Source organism: Cydia fagiglandana, chromosome 2 (assembly GCF_963556715.1).
Source record: "Cydia fagiglandana chromosome 2, ilCydFagi1.1, whole genome shotgun sequence".
Classification (NCBI taxonomy): Eukaryota; Metazoa; Arthropoda; class Insecta; order Lepidoptera; family Tortricidae; genus Cydia; species Cydia fagiglandana.
This window is the reverse complement of record NC_085933.1, coordinates 13,935,976-13,956,578: the sequence shown is the minus strand read 5'-3', so window position 1 is coordinate 13,956,578 and position 20,603 is coordinate 13,935,976. Positions and strand designations below refer to the sequence as shown.

Here is a 20,603-nt window from a genome sequence, read left to right as displayed (position 1 = left end):
ACTAGTGTAAGACAAAGATAGTATGATTCTCTTCTCTCTTTGTCTATGTTTGAAATGAGAAAGTCCTTTGACAAACTATGTAAGCTTTTTGAACACGGATGAGATTAAAAAAAAATATAAAAATAATCTTTGATTTTATTAAGCAGTATTCGCACGATCATACACGTGAAATGATAGCTGATCGGGTCGTGTAGAAGCGGCTCGCGGCAATAATAATTGGCTGTTTGCGTTTTTTATTATTAAAAAGTAAAAAACACTACAGTAATAGGTTATTACTGTAGTGTTTTTTTACTTCCCGTCCGCTAGAACAGGACAGCGATTATAGTTTGAGTTTTTTTAGTTAGAGTTTGACATTAACGAAGAACTTCCCGTACTATTTTTGCTACAGTAAGGTGAACATTTCCGAGCATATTGGAGAAAACCATTATTTTGTACGAAATCTCATTTGAATATCACTAATGTATTTTCAATAAAGGAAAACATCGTGAGAAAACAGTGCAAAATCCGGTAAGATTAAATGGCAGTTGCTTCAGGCTCTCCAAGTATAATATAATAATTCAGCCTATATACGTCCTACTGCTGGGCAATAGGCCTTCTATCATGCGCGAGAGGGCCTAGGCTGTAGTCCTCACGCTAGCCCAATGCGGATTGGGGACTTGACATGCACCTTTGAATTTCTTCGCAGATGTATGCAGGTTTCCTCACGATGTTTTCTTTCACCGAAAAGCTAGTGGTAAATATCAAATGATATTTCGTACATAAGTTCCAAGCTCTCCAAGTAAGCGAGGCAAATTGCGGGGACAAGGACATCTCAATTGATTTATAACATACAAGAATAATTCTCTACTGGCCAAATGGATATCTACTCGAAGCAACTAAAATCGAACAGTTTACAAGAAAAAATATATTTATATTAACTAATTAAAAAAACTAACAGAACTATAGCCAGACCGTAATAAGTCTGTAGCGATTTTGATAGCCCACGCAGTGCAAGTGTCATTTTAAACGTCAAACTTCTATGAAATTATGACGTATACATAACACTTACACTGCGTGGGATATCAAATCCGCTACAGACTTTGTTTGGTGCGACTATATGACGCTGATATTCATTCCCATTACAGGGTGCCTCTAGAGCAAACGGTGTTGAATTGCAAGTCGTACGCTCCAGACGATAAGGTAGAAGATTTCTTGTCGCAGCTGCCCGAGCCGCCCTCTTCTAAAGCTATACAATTTGCAGTAAATGACCTCATTGATTTAGGTAAAACATTCTAATTCTATTGCATAATTCGTGAACTTAGACGATTTAATTCTGGCAAATGATTTGAAACAGTAACAATATAGTTTGATACTTTAGTTATAGACTAAATTAAGTTAAAGTGAACGCAAATGACACTCGCGTTTTTATAGAGTCTCACCAATAAAAGTCTGCAGCGGATTTGATAGCCCACGCAGTGTAAGTGTTACGTCATAATTTCATAGAAGTTTGACGTTTAAGATTACTTGCACTGCGTGGGCTATCAAAATCGCTGCAGACTTTTTACGGTCTGATTATAGTTCGTTTTTTTAGCATTAGAAAAAAGGTAAACAATCTCAACGTGTCTTTTTATTGAAAAATAAGTCACGGCAAATATGTAACAATTATGTTTCATATACAGTACCGGTCAAAAGTTTAAGTTCACTCTGTAAATTCGGTTAAATGAAGCTATAACACAATGTACTAATAAAAGTATTTAATAATCTTTTATTACATAATAAATTAAAGGTAATTCTCTAATTTAAAACCACAATTAAATAAAAAAGATCAGTTTTTGCCAACTTTAGACTCTTCAAAATATCCGCCTTTTGCTTTCAATGCTGCCATACACACTTTCGGCATTCGCGTAATTAGTTTTTGCAGTGTTGATGTCGAAATTTTATTCCAACAAATGTATAGGTATTCCCATAGCTGTTCTTTATTAGTTGGCCGCATTTTTCTCACACTCCTGTCCAATTCATCCCATAACAACTCAATCGGATTGAGGTCGGGCGATTGAGGAGGCCAATCCATATATTTTAATTCTTTTTGGTTCTCTTTGGATGAAATGTAGTTTTTGCACAACTTCGACGTATGCTTGGGATCGTTGTCTTGTTGGAAAACAAAACCTCTGCCTACAATCCGTTTTCCAGATGGAAAAGCGTGACGTTGCAAAATGTTATGATACATTTTCTTATCCATTATGCCATTGACTCTCACGAGATCACCAACTTTATCACCCGCAAAGCATCCCCAGACCATAACTGATCCTCCACCGTGCTTCACTGTTGGCATCACGCATTGCTTTATCATTCGTTCGCCTACTTGTCGTCGAACATATTGACGACGTCTCCCTCCAAAAATTTCAAACTTCGATTCGTCAGAAAATAAAACTTTAGACCACTGTTCAGACGTCCAGTTTTTGTGTTTCTGGGCCCATTTCAACCTCTTAACTTTATTCTGACTACGTAACAAGGGTTTTTTGGCAGCAATACGACCTTTTAGACCATAGTTTCGCAGACGCCGTTGCACTGTCGAAACCGATACTCGCTGTTCTCGGGTGGCGTTGAGTTCTTCGCAAATTTCTGGAGCAGTTAGAGTCCGTTGGCGTTTGCTCTGCACGCAAATAAATTGGTCTTCGCTTTTAGACGTGACTTTTGGCCTACCTGATCGAGATCGACTGCAATTAAGACCGGTTTTTTGTTTTCGTTTCAAAGTACTCACGACAGCGGTTTGAGAAACCTTCATTTTTTCAGCGATTTTCCGCGTCGTGAAGCCCTCATTTGACAGAGTTACAATAACAGCACGAGTTTCGACACTAAAATCGGCTTTGCGACCCATTTTAAATGATTTATAACTTCACGAAATCTCATAGGAAATACGGAACAAAAATATTAAATGGATCAAATTTTCCGAATAACATAAAACGATTCCTCCAAGAGGTATTTTTATTGTTATTTGGTAGTCGTGGAAACAATTAAACGTTTGAAATTCAAAACATATTCTATATTTGAACATAATTAAATATGATAACCTTATTTCGCAGAGTGAACTTAAACTTTTGACCGGTACTGTACCATTAAATTACATTATTTAGCTTTCATTAGTAATAGTAACTGATTTTTAAAAAGGGGTTTTCAATTAAATAGCGTCAAGATAGCGTAGTCTTTTTCTAATTCAAAAAATCTAATGCTTACATTTGGGTCGTTTCAAATAAAAGCGCAACTTTGCTTTAGTTGGCGCTTTTGCCTTCACGTTGAAATAACTAGAATATCAAAGCTAAATCATAAACATTAGGCAACTTGTAGCCATTTATAATTCGTTTAAATTCCAGGTGCTCTGTCTGAAAGTGAGCAACTAACTCGCCTTGGGAGCCTCCTGTCCTCGTTCACAGTGCACCCGCGCCTGGCGCGCGGCCTGCTGGTGGCGTCGGTGTTAGGGAACAGCGCGGCCGCCGCCAACGTGCTCGCGCACTGCGCCGACAACGTCGAGGTGTTCGCTGACGCTGCCGACAGGAAGGAAGGTATGTAGCTGCTGGTGGCTTCGGTGTTAGGGAACAGCACGGCCGCCGCCAACGTGCTCGCGCACTGCGCCGACAACGTCGAGGTGTTCGCTGACGCTGCCGACAGGAAGGAAGGTATGTAGCTGCTGGTGGCCTCGGTGTTAGGGAACAGCACGGCCGCCGCCAACGTGCTCGCGCACTGCGCCGACAACGTCGAGGTGTTCGCTGACGCTGCCGACAGGAAGGAAGGTATGTAGCTGCTGGTGGCCTCGGTGTTAGGGAACAGCACGGCCGCCGCCAACGTGCTCGCGCACTGCGCCGACAACGTCGAGGTGTTCGCTGACGCTGCCGACAGGAAGGAAGGTATGTAGCTGCTGGTGGCGTCGGTGTTAGGGAACAGCACGGCCGCCGCCAACGTGCTCGCGCACTGCGCCGACAACGTCGAGGTGTTCGCTGACGCTGCCGACAGGAAGGAAGGTATGTAGCTGCTGGTGGCCTCGGTGTTAGGGAACAGTACGGCCGCCGCCAACGTGCTCGCGCACTGCGCCGACAACGTCGAGGTGTTCGCTGACGCTGCCGACAGGAAGGAAGGTATGTAGCTGCTGGTGGCCTCGGTGTTAGGGAACAGCGCGGCCGCCGCCAATGTGCTCGCGCACTGCGCCGACAACGTCGAGGTGTTCGCTGACGCTGCCGACAGGAAGGAAGGTATGTAGCTGCTGGTGGCCTCGGTGTTAGGGAACAGCACGGCCGCCGCCAACGTGCTCGCGCACTGCGCCGACAACGTCGAGGTGTTCGCTGACGCTGCCGACAGGAAGGAAGGTATGTAGCTGCTGGTGGCTTCGGTGTTAGGGAACAGTACGGCCGCCGCCAACGTGCTCGCGCACTGCGCCGACAACGTCGAGGTGTTCGCTGACGCTGCCGACAGGAAGGAAGGTATGTAGCTGCTGGTGGCCTCGGTGTTAGGGAACAGTACGGCCGCCGCCAACGTGCTCGCGCACTGCGCCGACAACGTCGAGGTGTTCGCTGACGCTGCCGACAGGAAGGAAGGTATGTAGCTGCTGGTGGCCTCGGTGTTAGGGAACAGCGCGGCCGCCGCCAATGTGCTCGCGCACTGCGCCGACAACGTCGAGGTGTTCGCTGACGCTGCCGACAGGAAGGAAGGTATGTAGCTGCTGGTGGCCTCGGTGTTAGGGAACAGCACGGCCGCCGCCAACGTGCTCGCGCACTGCGCCGACAACGTCGAGGTGTTCGCTGACGCTGCCGACAGGAAGGAAGGTATGTAGCTGCTGGTGGCTTCGGTGTTAGGGAACAGTACGGCCGCCGCCAACGTGCTCGCGCACTGCGCCGACAACGTCGAGGTGTTCGCTGACGCTGCCGACAGGAAGGAAGGTATGTAGCTGCTGGTGGCCTCGGTGTTAGGGAACAGTACGGCCGCCGCCAACGTGCTCGCGCACTGCGCCGACAACGTCGAGGTGTTCGCTGACGCTGCCGACAGGAAGGAAGGTATGTAGCTGCTGGTGGCCTCGGTGTTAGGGAACAGCGCGGCCGCCGCCAATGTGCTCGCGCACTGCGCCGACAACGTCGAGGTGTTCGCTGACGCTGCCGACAGGAAGGAAGGTATGTAGCTGCTGGTGGCGTCGGTGTTAGGGAACAGCGCGGCCGCCTCCAACGTGCTCGCGCACTGCGCCACTGACATGAAAGAAGGTAACTCTGTTTATAGTTCGTTTTCTTAGCATTAGAAAGAAGGTAAGCGGTCTTAATGAGTCTTTTAATTGAAAAACGCTTTTAAAAAATCAGTAACTATTATTTATGAAAGCAGAAGAATAGAAATGATCGTATTAGATTCATAATTGTTACATGTTTGCTTTGACTTATTTTTAAAACGTGTTTTTCAATAAAAAGACACATCAAGATTGTTTACCTTATTTCTAATGCTAAAAAACTAACTATAGTTTTTTTTATATCTTAGGTGAAGCTACAATTATTTATAATACACTACTTAGGGTCAGTTGCACCAAACTGTTCGTATCGTTAAAGAGTTCTTACTATTTTAATATTAATATAGGCCGGTAGCTTGAACATGTCATGCTCGCTTAAAAGTCTTTGCTTACGGTGGCGTCGTTGATCGGGTCGCCACTTTCCCGAATGAAGGTTGAGGGAGGCGATGGCTGAGATACGCGTCATACTCGTGAACGGGTGCTGTTTGTGGAGACTGGTCTGTTTAAGCTAACACGAGCTATTAGTTATACTTAGTAACTTAATTTTTATTCATTAATTACAGTGAGACGCCTCATTCTGTTCTCGTATGTTTCTTTTCTCTTAATGAATGTATTAATTATACAGGATATTGACTCTTGGAGACCCTATACATCTCTAAGGATAACTTGATAAACTATATAATCTTATAGTTCTGACACCTAGAGACATTTACACCTCTAAATATTATAGATTTTTTTTCGTGTGTTTTTTTATCTGTATTTTGTATGTAATTCGACATTAAGAGACCATATACATCTCTTAGTAATTGTAATACGTTAGATTGAACTGTTAGTTTTATTTTATAAAATTGTTGATGTTATTATTTTTGCTTTTATGTAAATTCAATGTTGACGTGTAAAAGTGCCCTTGTGGCCTATTTGCTGAATAAATGTTGATGTTTGATGTTCGCTAAATTTTTATGTATGGAAAGTTTCATAGTAAGGCGCCGGGGCGCGCCGGCTAACGTTGATCAGTCTGTCAAATGTGGTTGGTGCAACTGGCCCTTACTATTCTTATACAGATATTTGTATTTCAGAGATCCGTGAAATAAAACGCGAGTTTAGTGCAACGTCGGACCACGTGGCGCTGCACTGGATCCAAGAAGAGTTCGAGCGCGCGCGCGCGAGGGGCGAAAAAGCAGTCGAAGCGTGGTGTGAACGCTATGGACTGAGGAGGGATCGCCTCGCCTACGTTACTTGTAAGTTGCTACATTTTCATTCTGACTTGAGTCCTTTTATCTACGAGAACAAGAAGATCCAGTCGCCATCAGATATAGCGGAGAGGCCAAGATGCTCAAAATATCTGAACCGATATATCGGTCCTCTGTCCACCATCTATTTAAGGACGTTTTTGAGTGGCGACCAAAGAGGCTATTGTGAACCACATTTCGGAAACTTCGACGTAAGAAGGCCTATAGTACAGTGATTGAATGAATGAGTGCACTGTCTAGTTATGGTGATCATTTTGGGAGGTCCTTATCAATTAGTGGACATTTCGATTGATAGGCGGAAAGCATTTTTTGCAATAGAAATCCATCGCTTTGCATTCGCACTTATTCATTTCTGCAAGCGTATCATAAAGGGGTCGAAAACAGTTCGGTATCTTATAAATCACCTCACTATTCCCATATGACAACATTATTATTATTTCCAGCTATCACCAACCTGTACCTAGAGCAGCTCTTAAAAAGCCCCATAGTGCAGCCGCTGCTGGACGTGGAGGAGCTCTCCCGGTTCTCGGGGGTGGACGAGCTGACGCCCGCCGCGCTGCTGTGCGGGCCCGACGCGCTGCTGCTCGCCCGCGCCCGCCTGCGGACCAAGGGGAAGCTGAAACCTGAAGTCAGACTGCTCACCAGGTATTTTATAATAGACAAGTAGACATAGTGCAGCTGAGGCGTGGGCGTGGAGTCACGGTTGTTGGGCATAGAGGAGTTAGGCTAGGCTGTACGCATGCTTTCAGCTTTCCGATGCTTACGCGTCTTCATACTAACGAGCGATTCCTCATATATAAAATGCGGCACGATGCTGACAGATGTGATTCCACCCTTAACGCTCGCCGCGTTGCTGTGTGGGCAGGCGTGTCTGACTACGTGATTTCGTCGCTTTGCTACAGGTAGCAAAAAGTACATCCGTTCCACACCAATTTTGGTGGCTAGCCATAAGCCGCGCGTGGCGCTGTCGCCACCTAGCGGCCATATCTGCCCCGATCGTAACATACGCGTTTTATTAGAGAGTGAGGCTTCTGTACCTAGTACTATTATTTATTCTGTGGTGTGGGCTCAACTCCCGCCAGCTTTCTCTTTCGCAGGCTATGTAATTTACGATTCCTACCGAACGGGCGGAGTCTGCGCGCATTTCACATTTGTACGGCCACAGGCAGTCGGCTACTTGCGGACGCGGATGGCTCGGGTCGAATTCAATCACTTCTGCCATACAATGTATAGGCACATTGAAATATAGGGTATTCTACAGGTTGCACTTCGGGGAGTGTGCCCAAGAGCTACACGAGCTTATTCCACCGTCCCCATTCTACCATCGGACTTTTAGACGCACGGCCGGTTTCCATCCTTACTTGGTAGATATTCCACCAATTCGCACGAAGCGCTTTGCTTCTACTTTCCTTATGCGCACTGCCAAGGAATGGAATTCCTTGCCGGCGTCTATATTTCCGTGTTCTTATAACCCGGCAACCTTCAAATCAAGAGTGAACAGGCACCTTCTGGGCGAGCTCGCTCCATCGTAGGCCACGTCTACGCCTCGGCTAGTCTGTGGCCATGAGTAAGCCCATTCATAATATAAAAAAAAAGAAAATACGCTCCGGCACGGCCTGACTCCAGCGGGTCGTTGGGAATCGTACATAAGGCTACATAAAATAATTACAACCTTTATTTCTGTTCTCCAGCAAAGGCGACCGTGCCCACATCGGTAGCGAAAGCGTCAACCACGACGCGAAGAGGGAACGCGGCGCGCTCATCGCGTACTTCGGCGGCTTCCACTCGCTTGAGCGGCGCGCACTCGTCGTGCACAAGACTTCCCGCGTCAGCCCGCAGGCAGTGCTCGCGCTGTGCCAGGGAGACGTATCTGTAGTACGTATACATACGGGTCGCATACTCCGGCGGCTTCCACTCGCTCGAGCGGCTGTAGTATAGGTAGTAACACACATCAAACCAAGTACATAATTTGTTTATAGCCTTCCCATTTTTTTTTCAGGGTGACACATTCGACGACACGACAGTACTGAGACTCAGCCGACACAAACTAGACGTACATGTCCCAAATAGGTAAGTTTTAAAACGGCTACAAATATAATGACCACCAAAAAATACTTTGGTACCCTAAATAAAAAAATCATGCTTACCAAAAAAAATTACTGAACACCAAAAAAATAAGGCCTAAAATTACAAATGTACCACCATTTTAATTACGACTGCACTTCAAATTGTATTCGAATACCAAATATATTGAATGATTACCAAAAATCATTAATGATCACCAAATCTTGAAGACCAAATAAATGCGATATTTTCACCTAAATAAACCACTGTGATACCAAAAAATTTATACATATTACCAAATAAAGTAAAATGATGCCAAAATTACTAGCCCCTCCCGCTCAAACCCCGTACCCCGCACCGCATAACTTAGGTAGGCATACTGAAATGCTACTAGAAAAGTATGTTAGGTTAGGTTTGTACTGCTATCAGTTAAGTGGGCTAGGTTAACACTGCGACCCTTACAGAAACGAATTGCTACTAGAAAAGTGGGTTAGGTTAGGTTTGAACTGCGACCCTTACAGAAAAGAAATGCTACTAGAAAAGTGGGTTAGGTTAGGTTTGAACTGCGACCCTTACAGAAACGAAATGCTACTAGAAAAGTGGGTTAGATTAGGTTTGAACTGTGACCCTTACAGAAACGAAATGCTACTAGAAAAGTGGGTTAGGTTAGGTTTGAACTCCGACCCACACAGAAACGAAATTCTACTAGAAAAGTGGGTTAGGTTAGGTTTGAACTGCGACCCTTCCAGATAAGAAATGCTACTAGAAAAGTGGGTTAGGTTAGGTTTGAACTGCGAACCTTACAGAAACGAAATGTTACTAGAAAAGTGGGTTAGGTTAGGTTTGAACTGCAACCCATACAGAAACGAAATGCTACTAGAAAATTTTGCCTTGCTTTAATAGAATAGCAAGCTTTAAAAATTTGGTTATAATTTTACATTAAAATGGAGTTCTAATTTTGGTGGTCATTTACTATTTTTGGGTTTACAATGATTATTTTGGTGTCATTTTATTTAATAGGATAGCACGATGTAAAAATTTGGTTATCAATTGACATTAAATTGGGGTTTGAAATTTGGTAATTATTTACAATTTTTGGGTTAATAATGATTAATTTGGTGTCATTTCCTTTAATAGGATAGTAAAATGTAATAAAATTGGTAATCATTTCACATTAAAATGGTGTTATAATTTTGGTGATCATTCATTATTTTAGGGTGGTAAAGTAGATTTTTTTGGTATTAAATTTTATTAAATCTGGTGATCAGTTAAATAGCAGCCTTTTAAAACATGAGATTCAATTCAATATACCTAATGTGTAATGCTACATATATTATTAAGGGCCAGTTGCACCAAACACTATTACCAGACTCAGACTGATTAACGTTACGCAGTAGCTAATGAACTATGAAACATCCCGTACAACAAAATTTTGCGAAGGTTTTAAGTGTCTTAACGGTGATTGTAGGTTTGGTGCAACTGACCCTTAATTTTCTCAGTCTTGAGCAGAATATATGTACATTGTTGCGAGATTTTTAAAGTAAAGGTTTTGTATAACATAAATATTAAATATGTAACAATTGGGTAGGTAAAGTTTTTTGAAGATAGGCAAATTATATTTTTTTCCGATAGTATTCATTACAGCAATCACGGAAATGCAGCTCTTTTATTTTTATTTCATTTTATTGATTAAATATAATTTTTTAAATGATCGATATGACGTTTGTGAGGTGGAATGGCAGATCCCAATAATTCCTTTGCGCGTCGTAAATGGTACGAGATAGAAAAAAAAACGATGTCAACTGTCAGTGTCACTTAGCTCTCATTCCCGAAAAATAACGGACAAGCCTCATGTTACCTTGCGAATTGCTATTAATGTTATCATTGAGATTTTCGACGACCTCAGCACGACCCACGGACTTCTGATTCCCCACGACATCTGCGCGTATTTGGACAAAGATTGAATTTACTTTCGATAACTTGGCACTGCATAATTATTGGACAACGTTTTCTTCCCCACCCCTACACGACGGCCCCTGCGCTGACCCTTGGACAGAGTTTTGCAAGAAAAATAAGCGAGTTCATACGAGATTGCGAGCAGATTCTACAAATTTGAAATTATTATCATAACAGTGATAAGCACAATGCCGTTGAATTAGAGGAGCAATGGCCGTACAGGAGTACGTATCCGTGAAATACATAGGTACATAAAACTATCTTCACTTGTGTTTTGATTTTTATTATTAAATTGCCATGAGCTGTTAAGTTCGTAAACAAGAAATCGGTCTAATTTTTTTCTAACAATTTCAACCATCTGTTAGTTTTGTGTGGTTATCCTCATTTTATGAATGTTGTTCTTATTTTCAGGTGGATGTAAACATTCATTGGCGGTATTATACTGATGGCTAATTAGAACCATTGAGCCATGACATACTTCCTTGCAGTGTTATTCGGCTAAGCCTCGAGCATCCTGTGAATCTGAAGGATATATATAATTATTTCCATAAAAAAGAGCAATCGAATTAGGACCAAGATATCCCGAGAATCTAAAGACATTTTATAAAAAATGCAATAAAATGAAAATGGGAGACTCTCTTATTTTAACAATGTTACAAGATCATGACAATGTTATGGTCTATACTTATTAAAATTTTAAAACCAACATGTCTTTATCTTTGACTTGAAAATGTACAAATGATTTGGGTTAAGTTTTATGAAATGCAACTTATGCTAAAAATCTATTATTATTATATGTCAAATTATCGTGAACTCGATGTTGCTTAAGGCGTATCCAGATTAGTAAATTTTTCGCCAATCTGATTAAATTGCCCGATCGAATCGGGACGTGCGGACGCAAACGCCAATTTGGCTCGCCGAATTCAACCGCCGATAATGACCGATAAAATGAGGTGCGGACACAAGAACACCAATTTGTGAGCCTAGTATTTTCGTTATGGGGCATTTTTTCAATTTAAATGTCTCTAATATCACCATAAATCTAAAATTGGAGATTGACGCCAATTTCATTTCTGATCAAATCGACCGATTTTATCAGTCCCGTCTGGATACCGCTTTAGCACCGCGAAAGGGCGCTGCGCGGTGCGCCCGGATTGACGCATGCGCGTACCGTATGCTTAGTATCTATGGTAATATAATTTTAAAAAATATGCAAATAAAAGGCGGCAAAGTTTATTCGTTGTGCAATACTCAATAAGTTACCGCTTGTTATTTTAATACTCGTAATAAACAAAATGAGTTCAAGTGACGAAAACGACCTGGAATAGACGGCACACCGCCTCATTTGAAAGCAGAAACAAACTTAATAATGAATAACTAGCTTCCTGCTAAGTCCAGGGACAAATACAACAGGACTTACGACATGCTCATGCTGTGGAAGGACACAAGAAGGACAGCCAAAACGCAAGAAACACCTACTCTGAAAATGGTTTTTAGCGTATTTCTGTGACCAAGTGAAAACTAAAAAGCCATCTACATTTAATATAAACTAAGAATATGCGTTGTTTTTTTAATTGTATTCGCGTCACTTTACCCCTATTAAATACGCTTTACTAAATTGAATTTGTTTTATTTCCTCACATAATTTGAGAATAGTGCTTACTATGTATACCTCAATGGAAGCAAAAATGTAGTATTTTTGCGAGTTGATACACTTGCTACTTGTGTATAGTGGCAAATGTATTAAACCCGCAATCAACACTAATCAATATGTAAACAGGCCCCAACGTGAAGCACATTTACCCTACAGACATACTTATCCATATTGACCATATTTGAACCTTTCAACTCTCTTCAAGGGCACGCCACACAGCGTGATCCTATATACTGTTGTAATGTTAATGCTTAAGGATAATAATTTGTGGATTTATAAAATAAAACGAAACGGAATTTACTGGATTTATATTATATTATTTTGGATTTATATTATAAGTTTTCTAAAGTACAGTCGCCATCAGATATATTGGTGCAGCTAGGGTGCTCATAAATATCTGAACACGCCTCTATTATCAGGGCGTGCGTGTTCAGATATTGTGAACACCTTGCCGAGCCCATATATAATAGCCAATAACGACCTAGTTATAAGACTATTACAATCTTAATCATCATGTATGTATAATCCCACCAAAATCATAAATGTAAAAAAGGAGAGCCAAGTTCAATACAAAAATTATGCTTGGCTGTGGGGCTCGCCGCAAAAAGAATGGAGATCTAAATGAGTGCCACTGCCAAGTTCTATGCAAAATCCAAATATGTATTTATAGGAACAAAATAACATTATAAACAAGTATTAAACTCTATTTCTTTGCTTTATTGGATACCTATAACAATTACTGTTATTTAAAAAAATGCGAGATCTTAAAGTAGGTTAGATTTGACTTGGCCAGTTTTCATTATATCAATCATTTTATTTATATTGTAATTCTGATAAAACCTGGCCAAGCCAAATCGAACCTACTTTAAGATCTCACATTTTTTTAAATAACAGCAATTGTTATAGGTATCCAATAAAGCAAAGAAATAGAGTTTAATACTTGTTTATAATGTTATTTTGTTCCTATAAATACATATTTGGATTTTGCATAGAACTTGGCAGTGGCACTCATTTAGATCTCCATTCTTTTTGCGGCGAGCCCCACAGCCAAGCATAATTTTTGTATTGAACTTGGCTCTCCTTTTTTACATTTATGTTTTTGGTGGGATATCAATACTTTTTGTAAAGAAAACCAGGCAGGTATTGAGATTTAATGTTTTTTCTTGTGTTTCCGCTGTATGGTTTTTACTTTTCTGTTCTTTGTATAATTATGTGGTGCCGCGCGCCGCCGACGACACACCGTTGGCCGGTTGTTTAGAGCGTATTACAAGTTTTTTGTATGGGGACACCACATATTTTTTGACTAAACTTTATTTTAATATAGCAAATATAATAATACATATATTGGGGTAGTTTCAAATATCTGCTTGTAACGGTTCCAACGCTACAATAAAAAAATATTTTTTTGTATGGGGACCCCCCCTATTTTTTAACTTTTTTTTATTTTTAGATTTTTTCCTACGCTTACACACAATAACCGAGCTGGATTCCAAATTTCATCCTTCTAGGTCATCTGGAAGTAGGTTAGGTTTAGGTACTTATATGTCAGTCCCAATAAAAAATGGTTTTTTTGTATGGGGACCCCCCCTATTTTTAAACTTTATTTTATTTTTAGATTTTTTCCTACGGTTACACACAATAACCGAGCTGGATTCCAAATTTCATCCTTCTAGGTCATCTGGAAGTAGGTTAGGTTTAGGTACTTATATGTCAGTCCCAATAAAAAGTGGTTTTTTTGTATGGGGACCCCCCCCTATTTTTTAACTTTATTTAATTTTTAGATTTTTTCCTACGGTTACACACAATAACCAAGCTGGATTCCAAATTTCATCCTTCTAGGTCATCTGGAAGTAGGTTAGGTTTAGGTACTATAAGTCATAAGTCAGTCTTAAAATTTACGACTTTTTGACCTTCATACCTTTATAACCGTTTGAGCTAGCTTCATGAAATTTGGGCTTCTAGATATCCTTATGGATATAATTAAACACACGTAGTTTTATGTGTTTACGTCAAAGATGTTTTGAGTTATAGAAGGGTCAAAAGTGGCACCAAGTGGTTCGTGTAATATTACACTCGGCGCTGGCTAGCCAGTTCCTTTGCTTGAACTTGGCTTGACACGCTGCCGCGTGTCTAGATACAACAATCACGTTTATATAGTCCTCACAAACGTATAAGTTACCATTTTGGCCAATATATCTTCAAAGTTTGGCACCGAATCGCTGTTAAAGACTTTGGTGTGCTCAAATACGCTGAATTTGGAAAGTAACGTCTGTACTTCCTACAAGACGGTACGACGATCGTCTCCATCTATTGTGTTGATACTGAGATCCAAAATGACTCGTGTAGCAGTCCAAGAGTCGTGGTGAAGGCGTTAATGAAAATGTTCTCCAAGAAGCAGTGCCAAGTAGTCGAAAGCAATCGTTATCATTATCAAAATATCCGTGTTGAGCGTGCTAGGGACGTTAAAAATACTTATTCTAGAAATCACACCGACATCCAATTACAAGAAAACACAAATGTTTCGTCCGACCATTATTTTCAAATTATTTGCAAGTTATTTTCCAAGAATGACACTGACAGTTGACATCGATTTTTTTTCTATCTCGTCCCATTTACTACGGCAAAGGAATTAATTACTCGAATCTGCCATTTCACTTCACAAACGTCATATCGATCATTTAAAAAATTATATTTAATCAATAAAATAATATAAAAATAAAAGAGCTGCATTTCCGTGATCGCTATAATGAATACTATCGGGAAAAAATATAATTTGCCTATCTTCAAAAAACTTTACCTACCCAATTGTAACATTGCAGCCAAGTTGAGCACATATTGAAAGCGAGGGAGATGCTATCCAGAACTATCGAGTATTACATCGAACGCGACTCAAACGCCATCTCTTACGAGGAGAACACAACCGTATCCAGGTTCAAAGTGAGACTAGTCAAGGCTATCGGCAGGATACTAGTGGAGGCACATAAGCAATTTGAAGATGGGAAGGAATCAAGAATTTAGATAAATAAATATATTTGTTATATATTGGAATTTTTCACTCGACCACCCCCAGCTGTAGTAGACCGTTTTCGCATAGCAGCACGGGATCTGGTAGCGGCCCTTCACCGATCCAAAAAGAAAATCCAGCCTGTATAGTCTGTTAAACAACTTTGTCAGTAGAAAAAGGCGCGAAATTCAAATATGTATACCATGGGGCGATAGCCTGTCGCGCCTACTTTTTTTAACATTTGCCGTTTTTTTCTACTGACGGATATGGCGTGACATTGTCTAAGGCAAGGGCCCAACGTTTTCTGTTCTATTTCACGGCGCAGCAACTAGTATCATTTCTCTCTCTCCGCTCTTTTAAAAATGCCGTTTGTCAAAACAGGACAACCATACTGTTGACAAGGTGGACTTCAAATCAAGTGTTGCCTTTCTTGATGCGCCCAGGCTGTGTATGTGTGCTCTTTTAGGGATGTGAAAAGTCGATTTTAATCATGTTATATATCGATAAACGCTACACAGCGGAACGAAATAGCTATTAATTGAAGCTTCAATATCTTCGTTAAACATATACATAATTGAAATGCTAATGAATAATAAACATATTAGAATATAATAAAATATTTCAATTATTGCGGAACACATATCTTAGTAGGTATTTATGTATTTTAATTAAATATCTGAACTTTCCCTTGGTTCCCTGCTGGGGCGTGACGATAAAATTGTGATCTGATAACCACAATAAAGAATAAAAGCGTTTTTGTTCATTTTAGATATCGTCAAACCTTTGAAGTAAAATTAAAATTGTAAGAAATGTCGATAGTTTATCGATATGACTTTATCGACATGGCTACAGCAAGGTGGTGTTAAATAATTTAATTAATTAATAAAAATTATTGTTAATCGTACACTAAACAAAAGTGGCAACAGTGACAGCTCGCTGAGACACCGTCTCTATATATTATAAGTCTAGGTAACAACTGTCTACACGGTCCGGTACCGGCCAAGGCCACGCGGTCTGGGGGCTTGTCGGCGACCGTGTAGCAAGCCTTTAACTCTTCGAAATATAGGCAAAATTAAAAAGTTGGCAATCACGTAACAAATCAATTGCCAATTATTATATAGCAACATCGCCTTCCGTATGTCAAACGTCATTGTCAAAAAAAATTAAATTATTCCGCGAGCACCCGCGAGTGGCGCGAGTCGATAAACAGGGGATTCCAATCTTTTGAAACCGGTTTTAGTTGGTATGTTTGTCCACTCCATTTTAATGTAAACACTGTAGATAACGCGGACGCGGCATCGGCAACCGGTCATTTTCCTCTTACCCGATGTACTAGTCATCGTCAGTCAGTCGCCGCTAGGCTAGCGCTACGCCGCGGCAAATACTGTATGTGCAAATTGTGTGCGGTACATAAAAAACTAAAAGGAATTACTGTTTACTAGTTTACGTAGTATTTTATGTTGATAGTCATCATGTTCATATTTGTACTCGAATTATGCGCGTGTTTTGTGTTGTGTTTCGGTCAGAATCAGGGAGTTAAAGGACACAATGAACCGGAATATCCCACGAACTTGCACAACGGCCTCAGCGAAGCGACGGGGAATTTCTCAGTGGAGCTATTATATCACGCAGCAAAAAGGCAAGGAAAACAGAATCTCATATTGTCGCCGATCACGGCGTGGACGGTGCTGGCAGTGACGTCGGAAGGCGCACTTGGCAATACACGAACTCAACTGGTCTCTGCCTTACGAATCAAAAGAAACCGTACAGTTACCAGACATGACTTCCAAGATATCGCGCGATGGCTAGTCGTAAACACGACTACGGTGCATCTTGCTAAATTCAACGGAATATTTGTAGACAAGTCTAAATCTCTGGAAGATGACTTCCGTCAATCTTCGAAAGCATTTTATGATACGCAAACCGTCGATTTGGACTTCAGTAACAGTGCAGCAACTGCTGCTACTATCAATGGAGCCGTGTCAACAGCAACCAAAGGCAGAATTCCCAAATTAGTTGATGAAAGTAATTTGAGTGATGCACAGATGATCATCACTAGTGCAGTATATTTTAAAGGGCAGTGGACTTCACCTTTTAATGTTTCCTCTACAACTAAACAAAATTTCTATAACAGTAATGGGACAAAAATAGGTGAAGTAAACATGATGTACAACAGATACACATACCCATTTGCTAATATTAAAGAGATTCAAGCTAGAGTAATTGAGTTACCTTATGGTGTTGAAAATCGTCTGTCCATGCTATTGATGCTGCCAAATCCTGGCGTGACTCTAGAAGATATGTTCTTGAACTTCAAAAAAGTACCTCTAGATACTGTGTTTCAAGAGCTGAAACTTTCTCAAGAAGAGTATAGTGAAGATGAAATAGATTGTTTCATTCCTCGCTTCAAAATTGATTCTAGCATTGAACTGAATGAAATTTTGAAAGAGGGAATGGGAATATATGACCTGTTTGACCCAGTGAAAGCCAATTTGGGCCGCTTGGCTCGGGTACCCATGTATGTGAGTAGGGTTGTCCATAAAGCTGAAATTGAGGTTACAGAGGAAGGTACCACAGCATCTGGGGCTACAGCTGCAGAGTTTGCAAACCGAATTGGAGTTATAAGATTTGAAGCCAACCGGCCTTTTAGTTACCTTATTGTGGAGAAAGTCACAAACACTATTGTTTTTGGAGGTGTCTACCAACAGCCGATTTTGTACTGATCTGTATAGCTATAATTGAAAACTATAATTATAGTCTATGACTTTTGTGTCCTCAAATCCATAGATCTGATTCTCAATAATTTTGTAAAATAACAGCTGCAGAGATAAGTGACCCCCCCGCATAGAAATTTGTTTGCAGCTGTGGTCACTTATCTCTACATGAAATGGATTCACTACAATTAGGTAGAATCCCTGAGGATAGAGGCAATTTAAATTATTCATTTCACAACATTGTTTGCCAACCATTACCAATTTAGCTTAAAAATTACTTTTCTATGTTGTTATTTTATTTTTACTTGCACTTCAATGATCTAAACATCCTAATAGCTTGGGCATCTCTCTGTCCTTTGGTTTATTTCTTACCTTAATGCAAATGAATAGGAATCATTTTCCATTCTAGATCTTTCTTTGAATTTTCTGTATACATATGTCAAATACAAGAGTAGCCATGACATCTAATAGCCCAAGCCTTAAATCACATATATTATATTAACATATATGTTCTTAAAATATATTAATGTAGAGAGATAAAATTAAAGATAACTTGGCAAGGTCATGTTCAATGTAATCAAGGCATTTAAAATGCTCATGAACCGAGAACTGGTTGCAAAACTGTCATTTTAAATAATAATTTGCACTTAAAAAACAGGTAAATTGTACAAATAAAATACCTATTCATGTGTAGGCAGTTAGTCATGGTTCTGTGTTCTATTATACTGTTGGTGTTTATGGGTTATTCTGCACCAGGTATGGTGAAAATGTTATGCCATTGATGTTAATAAAATTATGTACATAAAATCAGAGCAGCTAAGAACTTTTCGAACAATACTGGGGACCGATTTTTGAATTTCGACCACTCGATTTTGTGTATTTCGTTAATATATCCAATACTAGGCACTTCAATTCTACTGATAGAATTGAAATCGAGTAGTTAATACCACTAGATTCCATATTTCTATCGCTCGTGTTTCAAAAATTTGCATTTCGCCGTTTTCCATCTACTTTCGAGTGGCGAAATCGAGCGATCGAAATTCAAAAATCGGCCCCCTGTCTCAATAAGTGCAAAATAGCAAATAATTATGTTAGAAAAATGTGCCAGGCTAAATTTTTTTTAATCTTTGTATGTACATTCGTTACTCCACACTATGTCATTACAAATTCTGTGCACAGTTAGCTTGGTCTGACTATATTAAGTTAAATGACTGTATGAAACTAGGCTGGTCAGTTAACGTGGTAATAAGGAATAAATAACAACACAATTTTCCCTGATTTAGTCATTGTTGTGGTTTTAGTTGCTTCTGAAACGTATTGCAATGCATTTGTGGAATATTGAGCGTTCATCAACTATTGACAAACTCAGTAAGTAAGCGCGACATTCATATGTCTAAAATTGTATTGTTTGTGTTAGAATATGCTACCTACCCTAAGTTTTATTACAGACAAGGCATGTGTTTATCAGAGGGCCTACCCCACCGCGAAACCCGAAAATCGAAATAGCGTTATCTGCCTTTTCGTCACTCTTGCATATTTGGACGAAAGAGAGGCAGATAACGAAATTTTTGATTTTCATGTTTCCCGGTAAGCCCTCAGCAGTGGCGGGCATTGAGCGGTGCTACCTCAGCAGACGTTGACTCCACTGGGCCGCCGATATCGGCCCTGGGCCCTTAAATACAACTCAACCTAATTAAAAATCACCCTGGGATCGCCACTGCTGGTGCTGACCAGTTGCTCTTAAAAATACTGGGTAGGGTACCATTGTCCATTACTCACTTTGTAATTTAATGGTTTCTGTGTTAAGAAACCAAAGTTTACTAATGGTTCTATGTAGACGACACCTCATGCGTTTATTTAATTTAACCAAATTTAATTTCTTGTGAGTAGCATCGCTCAAAACCGGTCCTAACGTATTTGTTGGGAATATGTATCAATATTGTGATAATTAAATTTATATGACCAATGCTTAATAGAAAATATAAATAAACAGAAACATAAACACACATAAACTTTTCGGTACAGAAAAGTGAATTAAACACTATGTCACAAATTAATTATATTATGATGTGAATGTATGTAATTAAATATTTGATGTGTGTAAGGATATGTAGGTAGGTATAAGAACATTGGCGTAAAGTGTTTTATACAAATTGTAGTAGGGTCAGTAAGGTCATTTAGCATGCACTTTAGTCTCAGGCATGCATGACCTGACATGAGACTAAAGTGCATGCACTTCCATACATTTGTGTTCCTTACGGACCCTACTATTGTAACTATTAGACGTAACTTTTCTGATAAAGTAAGAATTGTAAAAAGAAGACGAAGATCTGTTCTAAAATCGAATTAAATATTATATTCACAGAATGCTAGACTTCGTTTGGTCTTATTGAATTTCGTAATCCATGTAAGGTTATTGGGGCCAAATCTATATGTATGCGGGAAATATCGTGCCTACACGAGCGTTTTTTCAAACGATAGTACCTACCTACCTACACTATTATTAACTTCGTCGGCAAAGCAGCGATTGCTTTTAGTTTCAGCAGTCAAAAGCAGATGTCTCCACGGTCGAAAAAAAACCGGGCAAGTGCGAGTCGGACTCACGCACGAAGGGTACCATCCGTACCATAATGCAAAAAAAAACAAAAAAAAAACGGTCACCCATCCAAGTACTGACCACTCCCGACGTTGCTTAACTTTGGTCAAAAATCACGTTTGTTGTACG

At 40.2% G+C, this 20,603-nt stretch overlaps 2 protein-coding genes across 2 annotated transcripts in view; both read left to right on the top strand.

Moving 5' to 3' along the window:
• Nucleotides 1-15,313, top strand: part of LOC134672756 (ATP-dependent RNA helicase DHX30-like) — a 44,633-nt gene extending 29,320 nt beyond the window's left edge. Inside the window, 7 exon segments of the mRNA XM_063530702.1 lie at nucleotides 1,125-1,261; nucleotides 3,351-3,539; nucleotides 6,313-6,474; nucleotides 6,930-7,131; nucleotides 8,178-8,361; nucleotides 8,486-8,556; nucleotides 14,980-15,313. Of these exon segments, the coding sequence (XP_063386772.1) occupies nucleotides 1,125-1,261; nucleotides 3,351-3,539; nucleotides 6,313-6,474; nucleotides 6,930-7,131; nucleotides 8,178-8,361; nucleotides 8,486-8,556; nucleotides 14,980-15,313 (1,279 nt within the window).
• A 1,160-nt stretch (nucleotides 15,314-16,473) lies between these two features.
• LOC134676023 (serine protease inhibitor 77Ba-like) lies at nucleotides 16,474-20,245 on the top strand. Its single transcript, XM_063534340.1, has one exon. It carries the CDS (start codon nucleotides 16,622-16,624, stop codon nucleotides 17,885-17,887), a length of 1,266 nt encoding a protein of 421 aa, XP_063390410.1. The 5' UTR covers nucleotides 16,474-16,621; the 3' UTR covers nucleotides 17,888-20,245.
• Nucleotides 20,246-20,603: the final 358 nt, after the last annotated feature.